The sequence below is a fragment of the Ipomoea nil genome, unplaced genomic scaffold (genome assembly GCF_001879475.1).
Source record: "Ipomoea nil cultivar Tokyo-kokei standard unplaced genomic scaffold, Asagao_1.1 scaffold0761, whole genome shotgun sequence".
In the NCBI taxonomy this organism is placed as follows: domain Eukaryota; kingdom Viridiplantae; phylum Streptophyta; class Magnoliopsida; order Solanales; family Convolvulaceae; genus Ipomoea; species Ipomoea nil.
This window is the reverse complement of record NW_017617189.1, coordinates 2787510-2812530: the sequence shown is the minus strand read 5'-3', so window position 1 is coordinate 2812530 and position 25021 is coordinate 2787510. Positions and strand designations below refer to the sequence as shown.

The 25021-nt window shown below is 33.6% G+C and overlaps 2 protein-coding genes across 3 annotated transcripts in view; both read right to left on the bottom strand.

The window, feature by feature from the left end:
- LOC109176901 (putative late blight resistance protein homolog R1A-4) overlaps window positions 1-19226 on the bottom strand; it is a 32154-nt gene extending 12928 nt beyond the window's left edge. The window contains exons 1-4 of one of the 2 annotated variants that reach the window (XM_019326299.1): window positions 18467-19226; window positions 13802-15919; window positions 13614-13701; window positions 13165-13535 (exon numbers count right to left, since the gene is read on the bottom strand). In XM_019326299.1, coding sequence (XP_019181844.1) covers window positions 13649-13701; window positions 13802-15919; window positions 18467-19064 — 2769 coding nt within the window. In that variant the 5' untranslated portion in view covers window positions 19065-19226 and the 3' untranslated portion in view covers window positions 13165-13535; window positions 13614-13648. Of the gene's footprint in view, window positions 1-13164; window positions 13536-13613; window positions 13702-13801; window positions 15920-18466 lie in introns of those variants that run through there. The other variant, XM_019326298.1, reaches the window with a different exon arrangement.
- On the bottom strand, window positions 5582-6601 carry LOC109176857. The gene has a single exon (XM_019326252.1). The coding sequence runs from the start codon at window positions 6599-6601 to the stop codon at window positions 5582-5584; it is 1020 nt and encodes a 339-aa protein (XP_019181797.1).
- Window positions 19227-25021: the final 5795 nt, after the last annotated feature.

The following is a 25021-nucleotide window of genomic DNA, read 5'->3' as shown; positions in this document are numbered from 1 at the left end:
AAATCCTACTTTTGACCCTTGAATTATTTTATTTTTAAAATTTCGATCCATATAAATTAATTTATACAAATTTAGTAACTTAATTATTCATAATGTTGCTTTTTAACTCCTAGTACTATATAATTGTAACTTTCAAAAAAAAAGTATTATATAATTGTCAAACTCCATTAACATGTAAAGTTATATATATATATATATATATATATATAGTTGGTTGAGTGTGGTTCTAAGCTAATTTTGTGCATAGAATCCAAACCCAATCCGATCCGCCATAAATTTAGATTTTTTTTAAAATTAAGTGAATTTGGGTGGATATTCACCCGGATTAAGATTACCATCCCTAGCCATAATTATATATCAGGCAGGAGAGAACCCAAAGAAGTGAGAAATGATAGATGAAAGGGTGAAAGGGAAGCTGATTGGACACAGAAAAATGAAGGCAAAAAAACAAGGTAAAAGAAAGGATTGGCAGATATACATCAGGAAAAAAAAACAAAAAGTTTGTCAGTGAAGAGAGAGAGAAAACTTATTACTCGGAACAAGAGAGAAGAACTTGACACTTAATCACTTTTTTTTTTAGACACGAAGATTATTTTCAGTGTTTAGTTTAATGTTCAAACACTAGACAATATATATTCATAAATTCAAAGTTTAATGTTCATAAACTAAACATTATAACATTTATTTTGTTACATGTTCATCATAACATGCCTTATATATGTTAGAAACTCAGGGGGCATTTACTAACAGGAAATTTTCAAGAATTCTTGGAAATTGAAAATTGAAAACAGTCTAGGTGTTTACCATGTTCTTTTCCCATTTTCAAAATTGAGAATTATTTATCCTTTTTCAAGAAATTTAGAACACAATTAAAAGTTGTTTTCAAAACAGAGAAACAGATATTGGGATTTCGTGAGGCCATGTCCTGGGAAAAAGATATTGGGATTTCTAAAGTTGTGTTGTTATCTGATTGTCAAGTGGCCTGTAATCTCCTTAATGGCTCGGGTGCTAATCTGTCTTACGCGGGATGCGTTATTAAAACTTGCAAGGAGTTTCGTAGACACTTTGAAGTAGTGTCGTTTACTTATGTACCTAGATTAGAGAATAGGTGTGCTCATGCTGTTGCTAGAGCAGCTTTTTCACAATCTGGTCCTTCCGTTTGGATTTCATCTATTCCGTTTTGTATTGGACATTTAATTTAATAAAAGCCTTTCTATTTTTCAAAATAATAATAATAATAATAATAATAATAATAATAATAATAATAATAATAATAATAATAATAATAATAATAATACTTTAATGTTATTAAAATTAAACTAGTGTATGTGAAAAATGAAACTAAAATTCAGAACCATACAATAACATATATTGTCAAATGAACTTGAAGTGTAATTAAATCAATACTTTAGCATTATTATAATTAAACTAGTGTGTGTAGAAAATGAAACTACAAAATAGAGTACATACAATAATGTATATTGTCAAATGAAACTGTAGTAGAATTAAAATGATATTTTGCTATTGTTATAATGAAACTAATGAGTGTGAAACTGAAACTGAAACTGAAAAACATTATTATAATGAAACTGAAAAACAAAACAATATTGTCAAATGAAACTAAAATGTAATTAGAATGATACTCATTTTATGTACCACATTACTACATGAACCACTGTCCATAGTAAAATTTGCCTTATATTCCTCAATGAGAATTACTCAATCTAAATATGGGCTGACCTTAGTTATAACTCACAGAAGCCTAAAAAAGGGACTGTTATGCCATGGATCCAATACGATACCGTTTTGCAATTCGGGAGTAACGGTAGCGTTAGTGACATCGTTTTTCCTTCAATCAATTTTTTTATTATTATTATTATTTGTCAAAGAATTCAGCGACATCAAAAATTGTGAATATACTGTTACGTAATTATGATTATAGAGTTTTGCAGTTGTGAATATATAGTTCGAGAATAATGAATATAGAGTTCAAAAATTATGAACATAGAGTTCTATAATTATGAACATAGAGTTTTGTAATTGTGAATATAGAGTTCAAAAATAATGAACAAAAAGTTCTATAATTATGAACATAGAGTTCAGTAATTATGAACATAAACTTCTAGAGTTCAAAAATTATGAACATAGAGTTCTATGATTATAAACATAGAGTTCTCTAATTGTGAATATAGAGTTCAATAATTGTGAATATGGAGTTCAAAGATTATGAGCATAGAGTTCTATAATTATGAACATAGAGTTCTATAATTATGAACATAAAGTTCAGTAATTATGAACATAGACTTCCTGAAGACAAACGCCGTTAACGGCGAAAGAAAGCAATTTTTTTTAATTGACATGACATTGTTTTCCGCAGAAACGACGCCATTTTGGAAATGACACGGTTCCACAACATAATTTGCCCTAAAAAACACGACAAATTATTATGTGGACCCCGTTCCATCTTGTGAAGTGACCCGAATTCAAAAATGCACAATTTACATACTAAATGTTCACAATTCAAATTGTGAACATTCAGTATGTAAATTGTGTAGTTTGGATCTGGATTGACCTTGCAAAGTAGACCCGAATTCAAAAATGCACAATTTACATACTAAATGTTCACAATTCAAATTGTGAACATTCAGTATGTAAATTGTGTAGTTTGGATCCGGATTGACCTTGCAAAGTAGACCCAGGTCCATGGTATAACTGTTGCAACAACACCAATCATTATTACATAGACAATGGTCTACACAGCTGTGTGGACAATAAATAAAAAGTACATTTTCTTCTTTTTTTTTTTTTTTGGAACAGGGAGAGGGACAAAGCCCGGGTGAGAAACGAAAAGCCAAACTAGCTTCCTCTCTGAGTTAGTTCTTCGGCGGTAGACCTCGCACCAACTCTATCCTCCCAAAGTACACCATCAACATACGACGGTTGTCGATCGAGCAAACGAGTCCCAATCGCATGGTCTAAGGCAGCTGAAGCGAGACGGTCCGCGACTTTGTTGCAATATCTAATGACATGTTTAAACCTCACCTCTTGAAATCTGCCTATATCCAGGAAACATTGCCTAACAATGTTGCTTTCCTTCCCGGATCTGCCACTCGTGTTAAGACAGTTTATGGTACGGAGTGAGTCACTTTCCACAATCAGATGACTAGCTCCTCGTCGAGCAGCCATACGCAGTCCAATGGAGATAGCCCATGCTTCAGCGTCATCCACTCCGTAGACACCAATGTTGTGTGTGAAGCCTTGTATCCATCTCCCATCATGGTCACGCAGTACTCCACCACATCCAGCCCTCATATTCGCCCCTTTGCAACAATCGTCTGTGTTAAGCTTCCACCAACCGTTTGGTGGCTTTTTCAATCCGACCATCTCGTCATTGGCCGGGATACCGCGTTTAGGTGCCCACTTCTTCTCAAAAGCCACCTTAATTTCATTATGTTGGGAAAGAATCCAATCCTTGCACTGGTTCAAGTTCATACACTATATATATACACATAAGCGCACGCGCGCACACATATTGACGGAGCCACAATGGGGGCAGCTGCCCCCACTCTCCCACTCCATTCTAGACACTCTCCCACCCCTTTCTATTTATATATATTGTATGTATAGGTCTTTTTTATATACATAGTTAATTTATAAATCTAAATCTACCTAAATTTTACTAAAGGATGAGTTAGCTTAGATGGTAACATTTGTAGTTTTTTTTTTTTTTTTTCCTAAATGTTAGGGTTCAAATCTCATAGCATGAATTTATAGTGAAATTAATTCAAATTGTATATTTTTTATTTGTAACATTGTGTTTTTTTTATTAAATCTCATTTTTAATATTAATTTGATATTAGTGATTTATAATATATTTTCGAACTATTTTATCTAATTAATTATATTTCTTATTTTTGAAATTTTTATTTGTAACATTGTGTTTTTTTTCTCTTATTTTTAATATTAATTAATACTTTAATAGTGATATGCGTGCTTTCTATCTACTATACTAATAAGAGCCAAAGAGAGTTAGTGTGACAATCCAAAATTTATTTTTCCAAATTCTATTTTATAAAATTTCAAAATAGCCATTTTCATTCTTCCAAAATTTTAATTCGAAAATGGTGTCAGAATTAAAAGTCTGTGTTAAGACTGTGCACCAACTGTTTGATAAAAGTAGGTTAAATTTGTGAGTTACTGATTCACACAAAATCACATTATCTTCCCCAGAACATATTCAATTGACAAGTTTGACCTTATTTCACTCAAGTTAGCACATGCACTAGAAGTGACTAATCAAGATTTTTCAGAACATTATACACGCAATAAATCAGATCACTAGCTCCATTAGCAATTTGTTTTCAGAAACAACTCATGCTTGTTCATTCTCAAAACAATTTAACAATCAACTCACAAGGTAGATGAAACAATTATTCAACATTTTTCAAAAACTTCTCCAATTTATCAAATAAATTTCGAAACCAAGCCCTCTTTTTACGTCATGCTTTCCACACTTTTTCAATCAACCATGCATTGTTGGCAAACCAAATTGCACATTATCAACACAACGTGTAAACAAGCAAGCAAGCTAGGTAAACAATTCCAAATTAATTGGTCAAAGTTAACATATCTCAAATTACTTGCATACTTGAATGTAGAATTTTGCAATGTGGATGTTCTAAAATCAAAACAAAAGCACATATGAAGCATATTAACATCTAATTGCACTATGCATTCATCAATTGCATGGTCTCGTGACAATATCCACAAAACCTAAATTCATCCTAGTGTTCAACTAGGGTTCAAAATCACAAATGGGTTTCAACAATATAATGTGTTATATTCAAAATTTTCACCATAAATGTGTTCTCTAAAGAACATAGAAGCATTCTATAGCATTATTAATGCAAATAATCTATCAAGATTTATTCTTCCATTCAACCACTTAAGAGATAAAAGCTTGATGAAAAAGATGAAAATGGAGAGTATAGGGGTTACCTTGTTGAAGAGCTAAAGTGTTCTTGAAGCTATCACAAAAAATATGGAAGAAAAGATGAAACGTGTGGTGAGATTTGCATAATGAAGAGCCCTTGGTGCATGAATGGGGAATAAGGGTTCTAGGTCTTGTGGGGAAGAAGACAACAAATAAAAGGAAAGCAAAAGGAGAGAAAAACCGTAGGGTTTTTAGTCGGCGCCCCACTTACGTTGCTGTCACGGCGTGACAGTGGCGTAAGTGGGAAATCATTTCCACTTGCTGAGACGCGTGCTTTAAATCCACCTTACGCCGTGGTCACGGCGTAATTCCGTGCGTAATTGGGAATTAATTCCCTTTTGCGCTGTATGTTACGCGTGATCATGGGTGTACTTTGGCTCGGTCTTCTTTGCTCGTTCTTTGTTCTTTTGTTCCAATATCACTTCATGAATTCCTGTCCATGTTAGTCCTCAGAAAAATTTATTCAAAAATTAAAAATTGCATTTAACAAGAAAACAAAAAATAACCTGAAATAAAATAAAAGTTTGGGTTGCCTCCCAAGTAGCGCTGCTTTTAACGTCTTAGCCCGACGTACCCATTATTATTTCTTCAATCATTTTCAGAACCGGTTGATTGCATACAGACCCATTTCTTTCTCCAGACAAAATTTCCAGTTTTTCCTGAGCAACTTGCTTTGGTCTTCGATTTTTTCTTTAGTTTTAACGCCTTCTTTTTATTGTCTTCTTTGATAGTCATACCAAATGTGGCATCTTCATCATCAATGCGCAAGGTAAGCTTACCCGCGCCTACGTCAATTATTGCTCGGCATATGGCAAAAAATGGCTTTCTAAAGATTAACGGCATATTCTCGTTCTGTTGGCCTACATCTAGCACTACAAAATCTACAGGAATCACAAAATCTTTAATCCTAACCAACACGTCTTCCGCGATGCCTCTCGGATACCGAGTGGATCCATCGGCAAGTTGGACAGTCATCTGGGTCGGAGTTAGAGCAAGCATAATCATTTTGTCAAAAACACACGAAGGCATAACATTTATAGAAGCACCTAGATCTGCAAGTGCATTCTCAAAGAAAAGTTCTTTTACTGTACATGGCACGACGAATGCACCGGGGTCACCCTTCTTTTTGGGGCATCCCCTTTCAAGAGCTGCTGAGCATTCCACACTGAGGTGGGCGCGAGATTCATTGTGAATCTCCTCCTTATGTTTGACTAGCTCTTTCAGGTGACAAGTCAATCTAGGCAGTTCTCTTAGTGTGCGCAAAAAAGGCATATTAACATGAAGTTTTCTAAGCAAATCATTAAATTTACCTTGCTGTTCCAGCTCGGCCATGTTCACCAATCTTTGTGGAAATAAAATTTGAGCGCGGTACTGAGATGTTACCATTTTGGTGTTTGCCTTTGATTCCTCTGTGTTTGTATCTTTCAAAACCTCTTTTCCTTTGGCAGATTTTCCTTCGTATCCTTTGTTGGTATCTTCATTAACAAGTTCCAGATGAACCGATATTGCATTGACGATTTCCTTTGGGTTATTTTCCGTTGTGCTTGGCAATGAACCACAAGGTCTTTCGGACACCAACTTGACTAACTGTGCTATTTGTATTTCCATGCTTTTCATCGAGGTTTGAGTTTCTTATCTCATAGCAGCCAAATCCTGTCTAAACTCTTGTGTGATTTCCTGTTTCAATAGAACTCTATCATTTCTCAACTCATGAATTGCTCGGGAGAGTCTTTCATCCACTTCTCTGATGTTAGGTTGATAAGGTCGCAACTCGCTTTGGGAAACTTGTGGTGGTCGATAGAGAGCATTGTTGCTTCCTCCAAATTTTGGGCTCTAGGTGATTGAGCCTCTATCTCTATTCTGACCGTAGGCATGTCTACTGCTTTGTATGTTTTGAGGTTTCCCTTGTGACTGGCCTCCTTGGTTCTATCCTTGGGTGGGTTTCCAACCGTAATATCCTCCTCCAGAATTGTTCTCATATGAATTTCCTCTCTGCCCTTGTACATAAACTAATTCATCCAGATTTCCTGGGGCGCTCGATGATTTACAGATAGCCGTGTCATGTGCCCCTCCGCATATATTGCAATACAAGGCAAGGGCCATACACGATTGATTTTTGGCTTCCATTTTCTGAATCATACCTTGCAACTTCTTAATTTCGTGGCTCATGGCTTCTACTTTCGCATCGTGCGTTACATTTCTAGACATTTCGTACATCCCTGCTTTGGCATCCCTTTTATTATACCAAAATGAGGTGTTAGAAGAAATTCTTTCCATCAGTGCTTCAGCATTAGCGGGTGATGACGACACAAAAGCTCCACTGGAAGATGAGTCCTATAGCATCTTACTCTCGTTAGTGAGACCTCCATAAAAAGAACTAATTACATCCCAAGGATGCAGTAAATCGGGTGGGTATTGTCTACGCAGCATCTTGAATCTTCTCCACGTTTCTCCTAACGATACGGTCGATCCTTGTTTAAAATCCTGAACTTGTTTGCGCACCTTCATCGTTTTTGTGAGTTGGAAAAACTCATTCATAAATTCCCGATGTAACTGACCCCATGATCTGAAGTGCTCATTGTCCTGAGAATCCAACCAAGTTGTCGCTTCTCCGTAATAGAAAATGGAAACAAGGTGAGTCTGATGATGTCTTCTGAAACGCCATTCGGCCTAAACATGCTACAAGATCTAATGAATCTAGTCATATGGGTATGCGGGTCCTCCGAGGGTAATCCACTGAATGGATTGTTCTGTATCAGATTAATCACTTAGGGATGGACGGTGAAGTTAATTCCTTCCATAGGCGGGATATAGATAGAGTTATGCATCGAGAATTCCGATGTCATATACTCTGCTATAGTCCTCATATGTTCTTCTCCTTGTGCGTTGTTTACTGCATCCCTTCCTAAAGGTACCGCATATTCTGGTAATCCTTCATCGAGTCTAACATTGTTGTTCAAGTGTTCTCTGGGTGGAGAACCTTCAAATACATTGATTCCGGGCTGTGTGTGTGTGTGTGTGGATCCTAGATGTGGACTATACTATATAAATAACCCTTGTATAGAATATATTTAATTCTTCTAGCCCAAGTCCATATAAACATTATCATATCTATACAAAACCCACCCATATAATAAAGCCCACTACCTAAGTCTTACAACCCTTATTATAAACATATCAATACATATACATACTACACCTTATCCTTACAATATAACCTAGACAAGTCTTACACATTCTCTTCTCTCTCTACCCTAGCTTTCACGCCGCATTCATCATCTCCTCATACCAAAAATATCTTCCATTTCCTACTCAAGAAAACATGACCAAGATTCCACATTTCCATTTCATAAAACTTAGGAGTGGTAAGATCAAACCTTCTACATCTTTTTTATTCAAGATCTCTTTGCTTTCTCTTAATCTTTATTCTTTTATCATGTTGGTTTTGGGATTTTAAAGAAGACCAAGTGGATGGGGACATGCTAGGTTGAGCTAGGAGGAGCTTGGTGTGAGTTGCTAGCTAAGAAGGTAAACCTATGTCCATGAAAACTATTTTAAACTCTATAATGTGTATTCTTGATGAATATGAGCATAATCTTGTGTTTATGCTTGTTTTAGAGTCTGTATATTAGGTGTATACTTGAGTTAATGTGATCCGAAACCTTACGGGTTCTACAGGAATTTTGGTCACACGGGGTAACCGACGAGCCTCAGCACACCTGCCGGACCACCCGCGTGAAGGTCTAGGGGGCGAGTGGGCTTAATAATAATAATAATAACAACAACAACAACAACAATAACAATAATAATAATAATAATAATAATAATAATAATAATAATAATAATAATAATAATAATAATAATGATTCAGAATTCAAGCAGTTATAATGTTCAGACTATGGTTTCTCAAATTGAGAAATGCAAACCTAGTTTCAATTATCTGCGAAGCCCGTGCATGTGTTCTCAATTTGAGACAGGAAAAGACATAAGAATTAAAGGATAAAGACACAATCGGCTGCCGCCGACTGGACTACTGACCTAAGTGTGAAGACGGAGACCAGGAGACGGTTAACTCACACCTAGAGACCAGGCGAGTAGGCAGGTGAAACATTCAACAAATGAAATTACAATATATATATATATATATATATATATATATATATATATATATATATATATATATATATATATATATATATATATATATTTCTAATCAAGTGAGAACTAGGTGTTATGTGAGAATGATGTCGTTTTGGAGCTGTCTAATTTTTTGCTGTGAGATTTTTTTTTTAATTTTTTTTTCCTTGGCAATTTTGAAAAGTATTGGGTTGGGTTATGTTCATTTTGAATACAATATATAATTAAAAATTGTAGAATAAAAATAATTAAGTAATAAATATCCAATTAACATATAAAATTAAATTTTTATTACTTAATGAATTCATTGTTATTGATTTATATTATGGTCATCCCTTGACAGTCGGTTTTACTCTGACATTTTGTTCTTTTTAGAAAACGATCCGTTGAATAATCAAAATAATACACAAGCAACGTTGCTCCGGCCGAATAGGTTGTTCGATAATGCTCGATCGTTGTTAGAATCAGCTGTTGGTTCACCGACATTTAGTCCAGTTAATCCCATAGTGAACGGTAAGAAAAGTTGTTATCTCAATAGTCTACCTTACAATTTTACTGAATTAAAATGCATTTTTAAATTTTCCTCCAAAGAATATGCCTATGAATGGTAATACAACTCACATTAAAATTATTTGTAATAACCTTTACATTTTATTATTTATGTAAATTTCGATTTATTTCTTGTTTTAAATTATTGATTTACTCAAATTAATGTGTTTTTAATTATTATGTATTTCTTTGTTTGTATTATTTCTCAAAAATATTATAGTTGTTATCAACCCAAGTAATATGAAATTTAATTTGTATTAGGAGATGCTTTCATAGTTGTGTATTTAGAGTACGAGCCATTCTATGAGAATCGTCTAAACAGTCATAATTTTTCCTTCTTCAATATAAATAATTGCAGTAGCTAGTATTCTGGTAACGAAGCATTGTTCGGTGGATTTACGTTTTGCTCTCCATCACCATCTATTAATATACCCAGCATCGGTACTACTATTGAACAAAACCATGAACGATCTATTGAGGTTCGCCATATCGGGTAGTGCTAAAAAGACTTTTGGTGGAAAGAAAGTAGTTTTGAGCGGCAATTTTAGACATATTCTTCCTCTTATTCCGAAAGCAACGAGACCAGTAGTTGTTGGAGCCACAATTAATTCTTCCTACCTCTGGACGAATTGGAAGGTATTGAGGCTCACGAAGAACTTGAGACGACAGAGATGGATTGCAGACATAGGAGATGGGATTGCAGGGGGTTGTAAACGACGGTTCGTCTAAGATCGATATTCCAGCACGGTTTTTTTTGAAGTGCAAACCCGATCCCATAGCAACTATAGTGGAAAGCACATTCCCAAGCACGAGATATGGCATGCTTGATGAGTCGCACCTAGAAGGCCGAGCGATCCTCTTGCCAAATTTAAATGTCGTTGATCAAATTAATCAGTACATGTGTGACATGAACACTGCAGAAGGTCGAACATATTTAAGTTGTGACTCTTTGTGTAAGGAAGAATCAGACGGTGAAAATCTATCAGAAGTACACACTCTTGAATTCTTAAATAGTTTGAGATTGTCTAGACTTCCTAATCATTCATTGGCATTAAAGGTTGGTGCACCTGTTATGTTATTGGGGAACATAGACTACTATCTTGGTCTTTGCAACGATACATGCCTCAACGTCACAAGATTGACAGATCACATTGTCGAAGAAAAAATAGTTAATGTGACACATGAAGGAACCAAAGTTCTTATCCCCCGAATGTCTCTCACTCCTTCTGATATGAGATTACCTTTCAAATTCCATCGTAAGCAATTCCTGTTGATGCTCACATATGCCATGACTATCATCAAAAGCCAGGGCCAAACACTAACTCACGTTGGGTTATTGCTGAAAAAAATTGGTATTTAATCACGGTCAATTGTACTGGCTTTATCCCGAGTCACCCATCCTGATGGTTTGAAGGTGTTAGCTCTAGACGAGGATGGACAAGATTCTGTTGCTACTACCAATGTCGTCTACAAAAGAGGTTTTCAATAATGTGTAATTACAACCAGTGATATTATGTTTTCTTGTTTACGCGAAGATGACAAAATTGGTATATATCTACACAAAAAATATATCTTCCATACAAATAAATTAGGATAACAAATGATTTCTATAACTTAGTTGCTAGACAACGAGCAAATTTTCCCAATTAATACAAATCCTAAACACTTATATATATAAAATCTCTAAATTTTCAGCACCATATGTGTACATCTATACATTGACTATTAATTGGCCAATTATTTGCTTGAATTCAAGCAATGATAACATCAGAAAACATAATCGATCCAACTCAATTCTTCAATTGCACTATATAATATTTGATATTATAATTTATATAATTGTATATCGATCCAAATATTCTTAAAATATTATAATAAATCCATTCCGTGCATCGCACGGGTGAAAATACTAGTAATAATAATAAGGTGGTACAATGTATAATAGTGTGCGCAAACTCACAATCATGGTTGCAAAAATCGCGCCTAGGCGCTAGGCGGCTGCCGGCTGCCGCGAGGAAGGCCAGAATCGGCGGCTGAACCGGCGCTAAAATTGATTTATTTTATTTTATTTTATTTTATTTTTTTTTTTTTTTTTGCGTTTTCAAGTGGGAAAAGTTCGGGAAGGTATAACTTTTGACTCGGTTGTCCGTTTTGGATGGTTTCAACAATCTTTTGAACACTTTTACAACCACTTACGTAAATAGTTTGAAAGAAATAACTATGGAAACCTTATATTTTATTACTAAATTTTGAAAATTTTTAATTTTTAATTTTATTTTTAATTAAAAAAATAAAATAAAAATAAAAATAAATAAATAAATCAGTGCCTAGGCGGGGCGCCTACCGTTTTTTGCAACATTGCTTGCAATGATGCAAAAGGATTAAAGAAATAAAGAGATGTCTAAAGACAAAGCACCGCACAAGTTTTAAACCATTGACCTCTAAGTTGAAATACAATAAACACACATTTCAACCATTTCTTTCATGAAGCCTTTTAAATTTAATTGAAAATTTTTAATTTTTATTTCTAAACTAGCTAGGTAAAAATTAAATATTGGACATCTAAAATTTGGGCGATGTGCGGTAGCCCAGCTTGCACAGCCCAAAATCCGGCCCTGCACACAGACACTTCTTTCACAACAAAGGACATGCTTACGGGCTACGGTGGAGTTCTAAGGAGCAATAATGGTGATTGGATTGTTGGTTTTAGTTGCACGACCAAAGCTAGCCACGCGACGGAAGGAGAGCTCTGGGCCTTATACGTGGGGCTCTAGTGGACCTGGGCAGCTGGAAGAAGGAAGGTCAGAATCTTCAGTGATTCACAACAGGTGGTAAATTGGATGAATGAGACGGCTCTGAACCGTGGGACCTTGTAAAGACGTTGTTCATGCATGCAAAGCAGAAGGAGTAGCGAGTGGAAGTGTGTCACACCCCCGTGAACTAAATGGGGTTGGTTGATTCGCTTGTCAAAAGTACTTCGAGTCGAACCTGTAAATGGATTGAGTTCCATACGCCACTAGAGACCTATTAGAGCTCAATTGTGTGTATGGCGCTACCCATATGAAGTAATTTTAGCGTTTTATCCGCCCCCCCCCCCCCCCCCCCCACCCTCCCCACTCCCCCTTCCTAAAAAAAATATTAATAATAATAAAATGCATAAGTTCTTATTTATTTAATATTTTTTAACTTTTTTTTTCTTAATATATCACACATGTCTTAGTGAAATGGATATTACAATTCTACCCAAGGTCTTAACTCCAATTGGATGAAAGTGGTAATAATGTATTACCAAAACTGACCAAAAAAAAATAATTCTCACAAAAAACAAAGTGGTCAATTTAAAAATTAAGATGATAAACTATAATAACATCATAATATTTAGAGGACCAATAATCACATTAATTCTATATTAAAACATAAATATAGACATAATTAACTCAAAAATTAATTCAAACATTATAACATTAATTGAAAATAGAATTAACTCAAAAATTAACTTCTCATTTAAAATTCAAGCCCGAAATGTCTACAAAAATCACAGTCATTACTCCCATAGATATTCCACTTCATAATATCATAATACATATATACACATCCATACAACTTGAACCACACCATCTCACTATTATTACTTACCAAACAAAAGCAAGCAAGCTAAGTGGAAAAACACATGTCAATGTGAGTTTCCATTATTCACCACTCTATCTTAGGAATAAATATACAAATTAGAGAAACAGATCAATGCAGTTATCCACCATATATGCTAGAAGGAGTAGAAGCTCATGAAGCCTTTGAACTAACATGCATGAAAGCCAACCAATGCATCCACCATATAAGAAAACACTTCCCTCAGCATCTGGATTTAAGTTGAAAAACATAATTGTATACAATAACACAAACTATTATTTATATATATACATACCACTGCACTTGCCTTATTAAGTTTGCCTCCAGCATATAACAAAGAGCTTAAGAATCTTCTTCTTCTCTGGATGGTCCTTCTTCATTAGGATCAGAGGTTTCTGACATCAACAGTTTTGTTAGGGGAAAATAGAAGTAATCAACAATACAATAAGAGAGTGCAACCTTAAGAAACTAAATGAGAGAGACTAAGAGAGAGACCTGCATAACTATTGGAAGGCATTTTGTGAACCACCACTTCTATCATGTCATTCCCAAAGTCGCGTTGCTCTTCTTCAATTGTCTGGGCAGAAGCCTCAACCGAAGGGAGACAGCCTATTATTTCAATCAACTGTAGTGTGGCAATGTCTACAAAGTCTCTCGGAATCTCTTTCAAGTTAAAACACCTCGAAAGGAGTAGGCGCTCTAGTACTGGAAAGTTCACATCTGTAGCTTCCCATTCCACAAGACTAGAGTAATCAATGAGCAAATACTTCAATGAATAGAAAGTATACTCTTCCTCCTCATCCACCAACTTCCACTCTCTTCCTACACATGCTTGAAAAAGGAGCTTGAGTACCTCGAGCTTAGGCAACTTTGCAAGAAGATTCACATCCTTCCACAAGATTTCAGTACACATAAGCTTCAACTTCTTAAGGCCATGCAAAGAAGCTATATTATCAACAGAACTGGTAGGTGTATGAATCGTTTGAAGCGCGTTAAAACCCTGAAAATCAATGCTTAGTGACTCGAGCTTAGGAAGAAAGGCAAGGTTCTCACCATACAGTATGAAATAAAATCTTTCACCTGTAATGCTTAGTTTCCTCAAGTGTGGAATCTTGGCAAAGACTTGCAGCAAGCACTGAACAGGGCTTATCGACGAAACACTGTGCAAGTTTTCATGGACAAACGTGGGAGGAAATAGCTCACAACTAGGCCAACATTTAAGGTATCTTAGTTGTGGCAACTCATCAAGAATGAAGGGTGGTAATGGATCTTTCATACCCTGATAACCAGCTGAAATTCGAAGTGTATGAAGATTTCGAGCTTTTGAAAATGGGAAATTTGTTAAAGGTAAGCCAATGATCAGAGAAAGGTGTCGCAAATGTACAAGATCTGCAATCCAATTGCTTAGATTTCCCAGCTCATGAAGGCACTCAAATGAAGACATCTCCAATACTCTTAGCAGCTTTAGATTCGAAGACACTTGTAGCAGATCCGAGATGTGTTTCCTTGATCCAAGTGTTTGTTTAAAAATACCACGTTTCATTAGTTTTATTGCTTCTTTATCTTCCTCAAAATAGAGAAAGGAACGACAGTTTCTGAAACAAGCATAAACAGAAGGATCACTGTAACTCTCTTTCCGTGCTGTTATCCAACGCTGGCGAGAAGAAGCCATTTCTCTGTCACCAACCACATACAGAAGATTCTCGTTTTGAGCTTCTCTTATGGACAAGTCATGGAGAAACTCATGGACCATACACGTTCTGATTGTTCCATATGAACTTTTTCTGTCCCCCACAAGAACTAGATTTCTGTCAATGAGTTCATGTAAATACTTTTCACCCACTATTCTTTCATTCTCCCCTTCCTTTACAAATCCTTCAACAATCCAAAGCCTAACAAGATTCTTCGCAATGAGAGGATAGTTTTTTGGGAAAAATCCAAAATACAAAAAGCAGGATTTCAGGTAGTGAGGCAAATGGTTGTAGCTCAAAGCCAGTATATCTGCGCAATTTTTAGCAATAGGTTTTCTCTCCAGGGAATCAATAGTCTTCTCAACGTTCTTCCATTCTTCCAGCGTCGTCAGATTGGAAAAGAGCCCTGCTGCCACAACTACTGCCAGAGGTAATCCATAACATTTCTCAACAACTTTCTTCCCAATCGTCTCAAACTCCACCTGCTTTGAAATTTCTACCAAAAACTTCTGCTCTTTAAACAAATCCCAACTCTCCTCTGGGTTAATGAAACGCATCTGGTAACAGTTCTTGGGGTTGACAGTAGTAGCTGCAGCCTGGGCCACATTTTTCAGGCGAGTTGTCAATAATACTCGACTTCCATTACTAACATCTGGAAAGCAACTCCGCACATCATTCCAAACATCAATGCTCCACACATCATCCATCACAATTAGATACTTGTTATGCTTCAGATGCTTGTAGATCTGCACTTCTATGTTATCTGAATCATACTGTGGTTGCTCTTGGACCAGTGATTTGAGAAGATCCAAAAGCATTTGATCCTTATTGTGATGTTGCGATATCACAACCCATGCACATTTGTCAAAGTGTTTCTTTATTGATTTATCTTCATAAATGCTTTTAGCTAACACTGTTTTGCCTGCAGCTCAAATAAAATCAATTTGTGATTGTATAATATGTATAACTCTATGTAAGTAAGAAGTTGTAAGTTTAAATAAAGGTTTCAAAGCTTTTTGGTACATCATTTAATTATTAGCAACTAATAGATTTAATTGTTCCACATTTTTGTCAAATTAGATTATTCCATGAGATCTAAGTGTTATTATAGTGAATAGTCTGCTAAAATATATGATATATTGTAAAAGTTTAAAGAAAATTATAAGTATCAATAAAAGTTTTATACGAAAGTTAATTTATTAAAAGTTTTAATAACTTTTCATTTATAGAATTTTTAATTAATTATTTGTAATATATGACTTTTATAAATTCCTACACAATTTACATAAGTTAGAAGACCTGAACAATCTACTCTCTCTCTCTCTCTCTCTCTCTCTCATTCAAAATTAAAAATGGAACAATTATATATACAATTAATCAAAGAGAATTGTTAGAAATTATCAAAATGACGCTGGTCTTGTTTGGCATGTTAGCTGTTAGTAAATTGTGTTAGACGCTAATTGGTTTAATGAATAGCTAGTATTAGCAATTTGTAAAGAGACGTTTGATAAAGTTAATTATTAATTTTAATAGATACCATATTAAATGACTTTTGACGACATGAATTTATTTTATAGTAATAATTTATTAATTATATAATAAATTACACATGTATAAAATTATTTTCTAATATTATTATTTATAATAATAATAATAATAATAATAATAATAATAATAATAATAATAATAATAATAATAATTAAAGAACATTTAATAATTAGAACATTTTTTTAAAAAAAAGTAGTATTATTTTTCACTATTTTTCATTAAAAAAAAAAAACAAGTGAAAAAGTTCAAAATTTGAGGGGGGAAAGAGAAAGAATAAATTTCACTTTTAGTCCCACGACTTTGATATCTTATCACTTTTGGTGCACAACTTAAAATTTTTTTCAATTTTGGTACCGAGTTTTGTTATTTTTATCAGTTTTAGTCCTTCCGACCAAATTTACGGCGAAATGTTGCTGAATTTTATATTTTAGGGGCAAAATCATCAACCCAAGTAAAGTTCTTCAATATTTAAACAAAAGAAACATCATATTAAGAGAAAAATAAGAGTTTACCCATCGTCAACACTATAAATCTCATAGATCGAAGTCTAGTTTCTACCCGTCTTCACCATTATTATCATCGATAAAACACCTATAGATATTATTTTACAGTGATTTTGTTTAGATATTGAAGCTGTTTCTTTGGGATGATGATTTTAGCCCTAAAAGTATCAAATCTGGCAACATTTTGCCATCAATTTGGCAGAAAGGACCAAAACTAATAAAAATAACAAAGTTAGGCACCAAAATTGAAAAATATTAAAGTTGTGCACCAAAATGCTAGAACCTCAAAAGTCGTGGGACCAAAAGTGAATTTTTTTTTGGTGGGGGGACCATAATTGAATTTTTTTTTTTTTTTGGTGGGTGGACCAAAAGTGAAATTAATTCAAAAAGAAATTACAATTCAGTAAATGAGTGAGGATATCAGAGGAATTTGTTAATTTTTATCAAAAAAAACTCAAGGAAAACACTACTCCAAAAACTTTTTAAAAATGGATTTTTCGAGTTCAAAACGTTGATTTGAAATTATTTACCAAATACATATACTCTTTAACTCAGTCAAATAGTTAAGTTAATTAAAAGTTAATATATACTTGTAATTTAATAAATTAAAACTTTAATTGTGTTTTATGTAATTTAATTTTTTAATTAATTTATATTCAATATTAATTTTTTTTAAATGATAAATTTATTTTCAAATAATACACAATTTAAGATTAAATATTTAACAAAATATATAAATATTTTTAAAAACAAAACAGAAACAAAAGGAATTATTAAAAAGACCAAGAACAAAATAGATAAAGAAAAAAAAAAAACTTTTCAAACTTTTACTGTTTATGAACAGTACTGTGCTAAATATGGCACATATTGTTCGCTCACAACAAAATTTTTGCTGTTTTGGCATGTTCATTGGAGGCTAACTCCGTCAATTTTTTGGTTGATATGCCTTTTTCTATTGTTTGTTGGAGATGATCTTAATTATTTTAAAATTTTTATAGATTATAGTAATTATTTAATTTTTTTTTTTGATGAATTGAATTAACAAATTCCCATTTAGAATTAAAGAAAATGCTAGATATTCCTTTATTTTTTCCTTTATGATATTATCCATTACTAAATTTCTTTTAAAATAATGGTGGGTTCAATAAATTCATAGATAAAAATAAAGATTTTTTTATATTTTCAGTATCTATTAGTTAAATTAACTTTTTCATGTAATTTACTCAAGAGCAATTGAATCCTAGTTATTCTAAAATTTCCTCTGAGAGTTCATTTGCTATTTGAACTATTCCATTGAATTATTCTAAACTTAATATTATAAACAATTAAATTGTAATTAATTTCACTTAATCCTGTTAACCAAAACTCTACATAAAATGAAACCCACACACAAAATGAGAGAGGAAGTAATTAGTTACCTATTCCGCCCATGCCATGAACTGCGACAACTTGTAGGCTGTTGTTGGATTTGCTTCCAGAAATCAGCAGATCCTTCATCGCATCCAGCTCATCGCTTTTTCCTACCATTATTTCCTCCGGCGGTTCATCGGAGGCATGAGATTGCGCCGCCACATCTTCGGCCTGGTCGATTTTGTCGCGGTTGTCTTTGATACTCCTCAAGTCTTCCTTGATGCGATCAATGTCCTCTACTGCTCGTTGCAGGACTTGACGAAGCGTGGCCGGAGACGGAGGCTGTGGCTCCTCGGACGACGGAACGAGTTCGCCGGCGAGATAAATGTGCGATAATTCGAATTCGATGCCGTCTTCCGCCTTGAAGGCAAAATCTCTGAGTTTTGCCCCCAAATCTCGCGGCAGTTTTTCACGGCCCTCGGTGTCCAACCCCTGCAATTCCTCCAGAGAGGATTGCACAAATAGGAGGCTTTCGCGGAGAGATTCGATGACGTCCGTACAATCGGTGATGATCTGCTTCTGATGTTGTGGAAGTGGGCGCGGTTGAGATTGAAAGAATTCGAGCTCAATGGTTCTCAAAAGGGAACTTACAGCAACATGAGCCATCTCTCTCTCTCTCTATATATATATATATGTATATATCTGTTCCAAGATGAGTATGCAAATGGCGTTTAAAGAAGTAGAAGCCAGGCTCTTTGATTCACTTGGTTAGTGTATATTCAGCTCACCAATTTATAGGAAATCTTAGAGCATATCTTACTTTATTTTATTTTATTTTATTTTATTTTATACATTAGCTATGATTACTTAGAATCCCTTTAGAAACCATGAAAATAACTTCTGAAAAATGAATTAATTTTAAGAAAATATTTTCTATTCTAGTGTTTGGTTACCTTCCGAAAAATTATTTTGGTGTGTTTGGTTCACTTTTTAGAAAATGAGTATAATTGTATAATTAAACATTTTAATTATTTTATTTGGAATATAACATGTATAATAATATAATATATAATAATATTATAACAATTTTAAATATAATAAAAATGACTAATAAGTCTCAAAAGAATGATAATAATTTATACTCATCTGTCTCATTTTATCAGTCTACTTACTATTTATGGGTCAAACCAACTCTTTTATCTTTATTTTTTTTAGTATTTTTTACTTATTTAATTTTTTTTTTTGTGTGTGTTTAAATAAAAAATTCATCTATATATATATATATATATATATATATATATATATATATATATATATATATATATATATATATATATATATATATATAGGGATGCACTCAGGTGCGAATAAGTGCTCAGGGGGGAAATGCGAACGAATCAGCGCGCGACACGTGTCCAGATCTAATAACTTAAAAAAAAAACGCGGTGGCATTTTCATAAATAATTGAACATCGAAGTGCAAGTAAAATCACTTACAAGTGCACCTACTTTCACCTATAAGTGCATGTAATTTTGCCTTGTTAGCATTCACTTTCCGCAACCATTCATGCACCTGGGTGTGCTTATAACTATGTGTGCAACTATTTATAACTATAGGTGCAACTACTTATAACTATAGGTGCACCTACTTTCACCTATAAGTGCATGTAATTTTGCCTTGTTAGCATTCACTTTCCGTAAACATTCATGCACTTGGGTGTGCTTATAACTATATATGCAACTATTTACAACTATAGGTGCAACTATTTATAACTATAGGTGCACCTACTTTCACCTATAAGTGCATGTAATTTTGTCTTGTTAACATTCATTGATCAGAGTTCAGGGGGTAGTAATACCCCTGAAAACCACTCGCAAACATTCATACACCTAGGTGCAACTACTTATAACTATGTATGCAACTACTTAGAACTATAGGTGCAACTACTTAGAACTATAGGTGCAACTAAGTATTGATGCTCAGTGTAAATTTTTACTTGCACCTATAATACATTTTACATGCACTTGAAATACATTTTACTTGCACTTCGATGTTCAATTATTTACGAAAATGCCACCGCGTTTTTTAAAAAAATCAGTGTTTCTCATCCATTAGATCTGGACACGTGGACGAACAGAATTCATTCCTATTTCGCGCCTGGGCGAAGCATTCGCACCTAAGTGCGATTCTATATATATATATATATATATATATATATATATATATATATATATATATATATATATATATATATATATATATATATATATATATATATATATATATATATATATATATGAGTTAATACCCAAAATCGTCCTCGACTATAGTGGTTTTTCTCAATTTTGTCCTAAACGACTTTGGTGACCTAATATCGTCCCAGACTTTTGTGTTTCGCTCAATTTAGTCCTCCATTTGTTATTCCGTCAAATTGGTGTTAAATAAAGAGACAATTCAGTAATGTCAATATTGATCTCTCTTTACTTTCAACTTGTGAAGTGCGAAATTTCTTTTTCTTGTACGAATTACACCCAGAATTACTCCCGGACCTGCAAATCAAATTTTATATTCGCAGTTTTAGGAGTCATTCTGGGAGTAATTCATTAAAAAAAAGGGATTTTGCAGTTCACATGTCTATGAGTAAAGAGATGTCAATATTAAAATTACTGAATTGTCTATTTATTTAACACCAAATGGACAGAATAACAAATGAGGGATTAAATTGAGCAAAAGCACAAAAGTCTGGGACTAAATTGAGCGAAACACAAAAGTCTGGGACGTTATTAGGTCACCAAAGTCGTTTAGGACGAAATTGAGAAAAACCACTATATATATATATATATATATATATATATATATATATATATATATATATATATATATATATATATATATATATATATATATATATATATATATAGGGATGCACTCAGGTGCGGATAAGTGCCCAGGAAGAAATATGCGAACGAATCAGCGCGCGACAAGTGTCTAGATCTAATAACTTAAAAAAAATGCGGTGGCATTTTCGTAAATAATTGCATATCGAAGTGCAAGTAAAATCACTTACAAGTGCACCTACTTTCACCTAAAAGTGCATGTAATTTTGCCTTGTTAGCATTCACTTTCCGCAAACATTCATGCACCTGGGTGTGCTTATAACTATATGTGCAACTATTTATAACTATAGGTGCAACTACTTATAACTATAGGTGCACCTACTTTCACCTATAAGTGCATGTAATCTTGCCTTGTTAACATTCATTGATCTGAGTTCAGCGGGTAGTAATACCCCTGAAAACCACTCGCAAACATTCATACACCTAGGTACAACTACTTATAACTAGGTGTGCAACTACTTAGAACTATAGGTGCAACTACTTAGAACTATTGGTGCAACTAAATATTGATGCTCAGTGTAAATTTTTACTTGCACCTATAATACATTTTACATGCACTTGTAATACATTTTACTTGCACTTCGATGTTCAATTATTTACGAAAATTTCACCACATTTTTTTTTAAAATCAGTGTTTGTCATCCGTTAGATCTGGACACGTGGACGGACAGAATCCATTCCTATTTCGCGCCTGAGTGCGATCCTATATATATATATATATATATATATATATATATATATATATATATATATATATATATATATATATATATATATTTGCACAGTTATTTGTATGCGGTTCATAACCTTACAAAGGTTCATAATTACATATATATTATATTCATGTTGAACATGATTTATGTAATTAATATTCTCCTATGATAAATATATCATTTAAGATATATTTTATGGAAGATAAGTTTTTAAAACTGCAGAAAATTTTCATGTAACTTCTCCAACAGTCATAATTGCATTTATAAATATTTTGGAGAAACATCTAAAAAGGATGATACAAAATTATCTTATGGCATATCTTGATATTTCAGAGTCTTACAGTTCTATAGGAAATTCTCAAACAAAGCAACTTGAGAATTTCATTCATCTTCTTGTATCCCATAAGATTAAATCTTGAACCTTGTTGCTTTTATAGAGAGAGATTTAAAGCTTATAGAAAAGTGATTACACGCCTGAAGATATCAAATGATCCAGTTTTTGTTCCCTATTGTTTTATGTAATTTTGTTGTATCTCACATGTATTACAGATTACAAGCATTTTTTCCAACAATCTATAAGCTTTAGAGTTATAAAGCTGTGATCATTGGTCCTGTCTTGAAAGTTTTGAAGACAAGATGTCAGGCGTGAAAGAACAGTTTCCAATCACGAAAATATTTCGGAATGAGATTTTCAAATTTGGTGGTAAGAATGACAGAAATCACTTTCTATTGTGCAAGAAGGTTTTTCATGCGATTTTTGCATGTTATTCATGGCATGATGTGTACATGTGGATTAAATGCATGTTGTGCAGTTTTGTTTTCATCTTCACTTAAAATCATGGGGCATCAAGTGATGCAAAGATGATTAGTGAGATGTGTAAAATGATTTTATTTAAATAAATCATTTTGTTAGCCATGATGATTTGGCATGAGAAGATGTGTACTTTCCTAGAGTGGGTGTGTTGTTCCAGCGTATCAAGGACCGGAAGTGATGACCATTAAAGCAGATACAAGTTACAGGATGAGATCGGTACAATACTTTTTATTTGTCTCGGCCTCGGCATGAATGTAAGTTTTATTTTATTTACTGGTTAAGTTCTGATTTATACCTAGAAGTTATGTATGAGATTCTTTTGAGTTTTACATAGCCGGTTAAATACAAGGATATGTTTATGCATGTGTATAAATATTTTATTTTGAGACTTTGTCTTGTTGCGTGCATAGTATGCAAGATACATATATAATATGTTGGATCTTGAGGTGCTGTAAATTTGTCAAATTTGAATTAATTTGGTGTTATCAATTTGTTGTTTTCTTATGCATGGTTACAATGTTTAATGATTGTAAGTTGGAAATATTTTCAATGTCATGCATGGAATTATTAATTATTTTAGCACACAGATGTTTTTATCCTTGTGAAAGCTTTTGAAATATTATGTTACTAATATTTCTGATAAAGACAAAAATGCTTTGAAAATATTCTGGTATATATTTTGATGAAGGCATGCAGAAGTTGTATGCATGAGGTATGCATAATGAAATTCATAAAATTTATGAATGTCATTAACACAAAATTTCTCATATTGAGAATGTGTTAATTTCTGAAAGCTAAAAAGTTTACTAGTTTATCTAGTATGGAAATTGACAGTGAAAAGAAAGTTTAAATTTAAATCATGGATTATGATTTAAGATTGTATGATTCTTCAGTTTAGAAGAAACATGAAAAGTTAAAAGTTTAAAATCAAAATGGTTTATTCTCCAAAGTTGATGTTCTCTGAATGGAGGAGGTCGATTCTCCAAAGTTGATGATGTCTCAAATGGAGGAGGTTTAAAATTTTTTTTTATTTAAGGAAAATCACTCACTGTTAATGAGTTCAACATGGTGATTGAAATTCTTGGTTATGGAATTTGCAAGAAATAAATATTTGTTGACTAGGAACCTATAAAGTGGGTTCCGGTATAATCAGTCAAATATTTTATTTCATAGGTTCATTGATAGAATATTAAAATTCTATCTATCATCATGTTCTGTTGGCTAAGTGGATGGGATTAAAATGAATTTTGATATAATTGAATAAAATCATTAATTATGGTTTAGTATATTTAATAGAAATTTCCATCCTGAAAAGATTTTCTAATGCCAGTTGAATGTCTAATCATGAAACTTGTTCCTCAATTAGTAGATGGATATTTCTGCTTGGAGGAGGTGTTGTTTTATGGATTTCTAAAGGCAAAGTTGCCTTTACAACTACGGCATCTGAATTTCTTACGTTGGCTTTGACATGCAAGAAGTTGATTGGCTAAGGAATTTGATTATTTAGATTCCAGTTTGGCCAAAACCGATGTCACCAGTTTTAGTACATTGTGACAGCGCTACTACACTGGCCAAAACATATAACAATAAGTTATAATGGCAAGTTGAGACACATAGGCATGAGATATATCATATAGCTATGTGCGGGAACTCCTAAGTTATGGTGTTGTAGCACTGGACTTTGTACGGTCCCGGTTTATTTTAACGGATCCGTTTGCAAGAGTCCTTGCAAGGGACATGGTTCATCAAAAGGGATACGGAAAGCCTAAATTTAATTGCAAGTGAAGAAAAGCTCAACTCACGTCTAAGTTATTACGTTAGACCTTGAGTTCAATGTAGATGAGTACTTCATTTTGTGATTGCAAGCATCAAAAGTTTAAATTAAAAATTGTATCCCAAGAAAAAGTGATGCTTGGTTCTGCATTGTTGTAGGGATGATTTTTTACTCTTAACTGATCTTTTGAAAAAAATGTAAGATGCAGTGCATGAAATAAAAGATTATCCTCTGTGAGCATGAAGTGTGGCCGCTTCAAACAAGTTTGGGCTTTACTTGGTACGTGCTCATTAATGGATACGGACACATGGCCATAATAGTGTCAAGTTACAGTGAGTTGTAATGACTATAAAACTTGTGTGTGTTATATCTATGTTTCTTCAAAGAGACTGCGTGATTCAAGGTTCGTCCATCACTGCAATCCG

What these genes read in the sequence shown, in the direction of transcription:
- LOC109176857 (XM_019326252.1), bottom strand. Translation starts at nt 6,601, where the DNA reads ATGGAAATACAAATAGCACAGTTAGTCAAGTTGGTGTCCGAAAGACCT.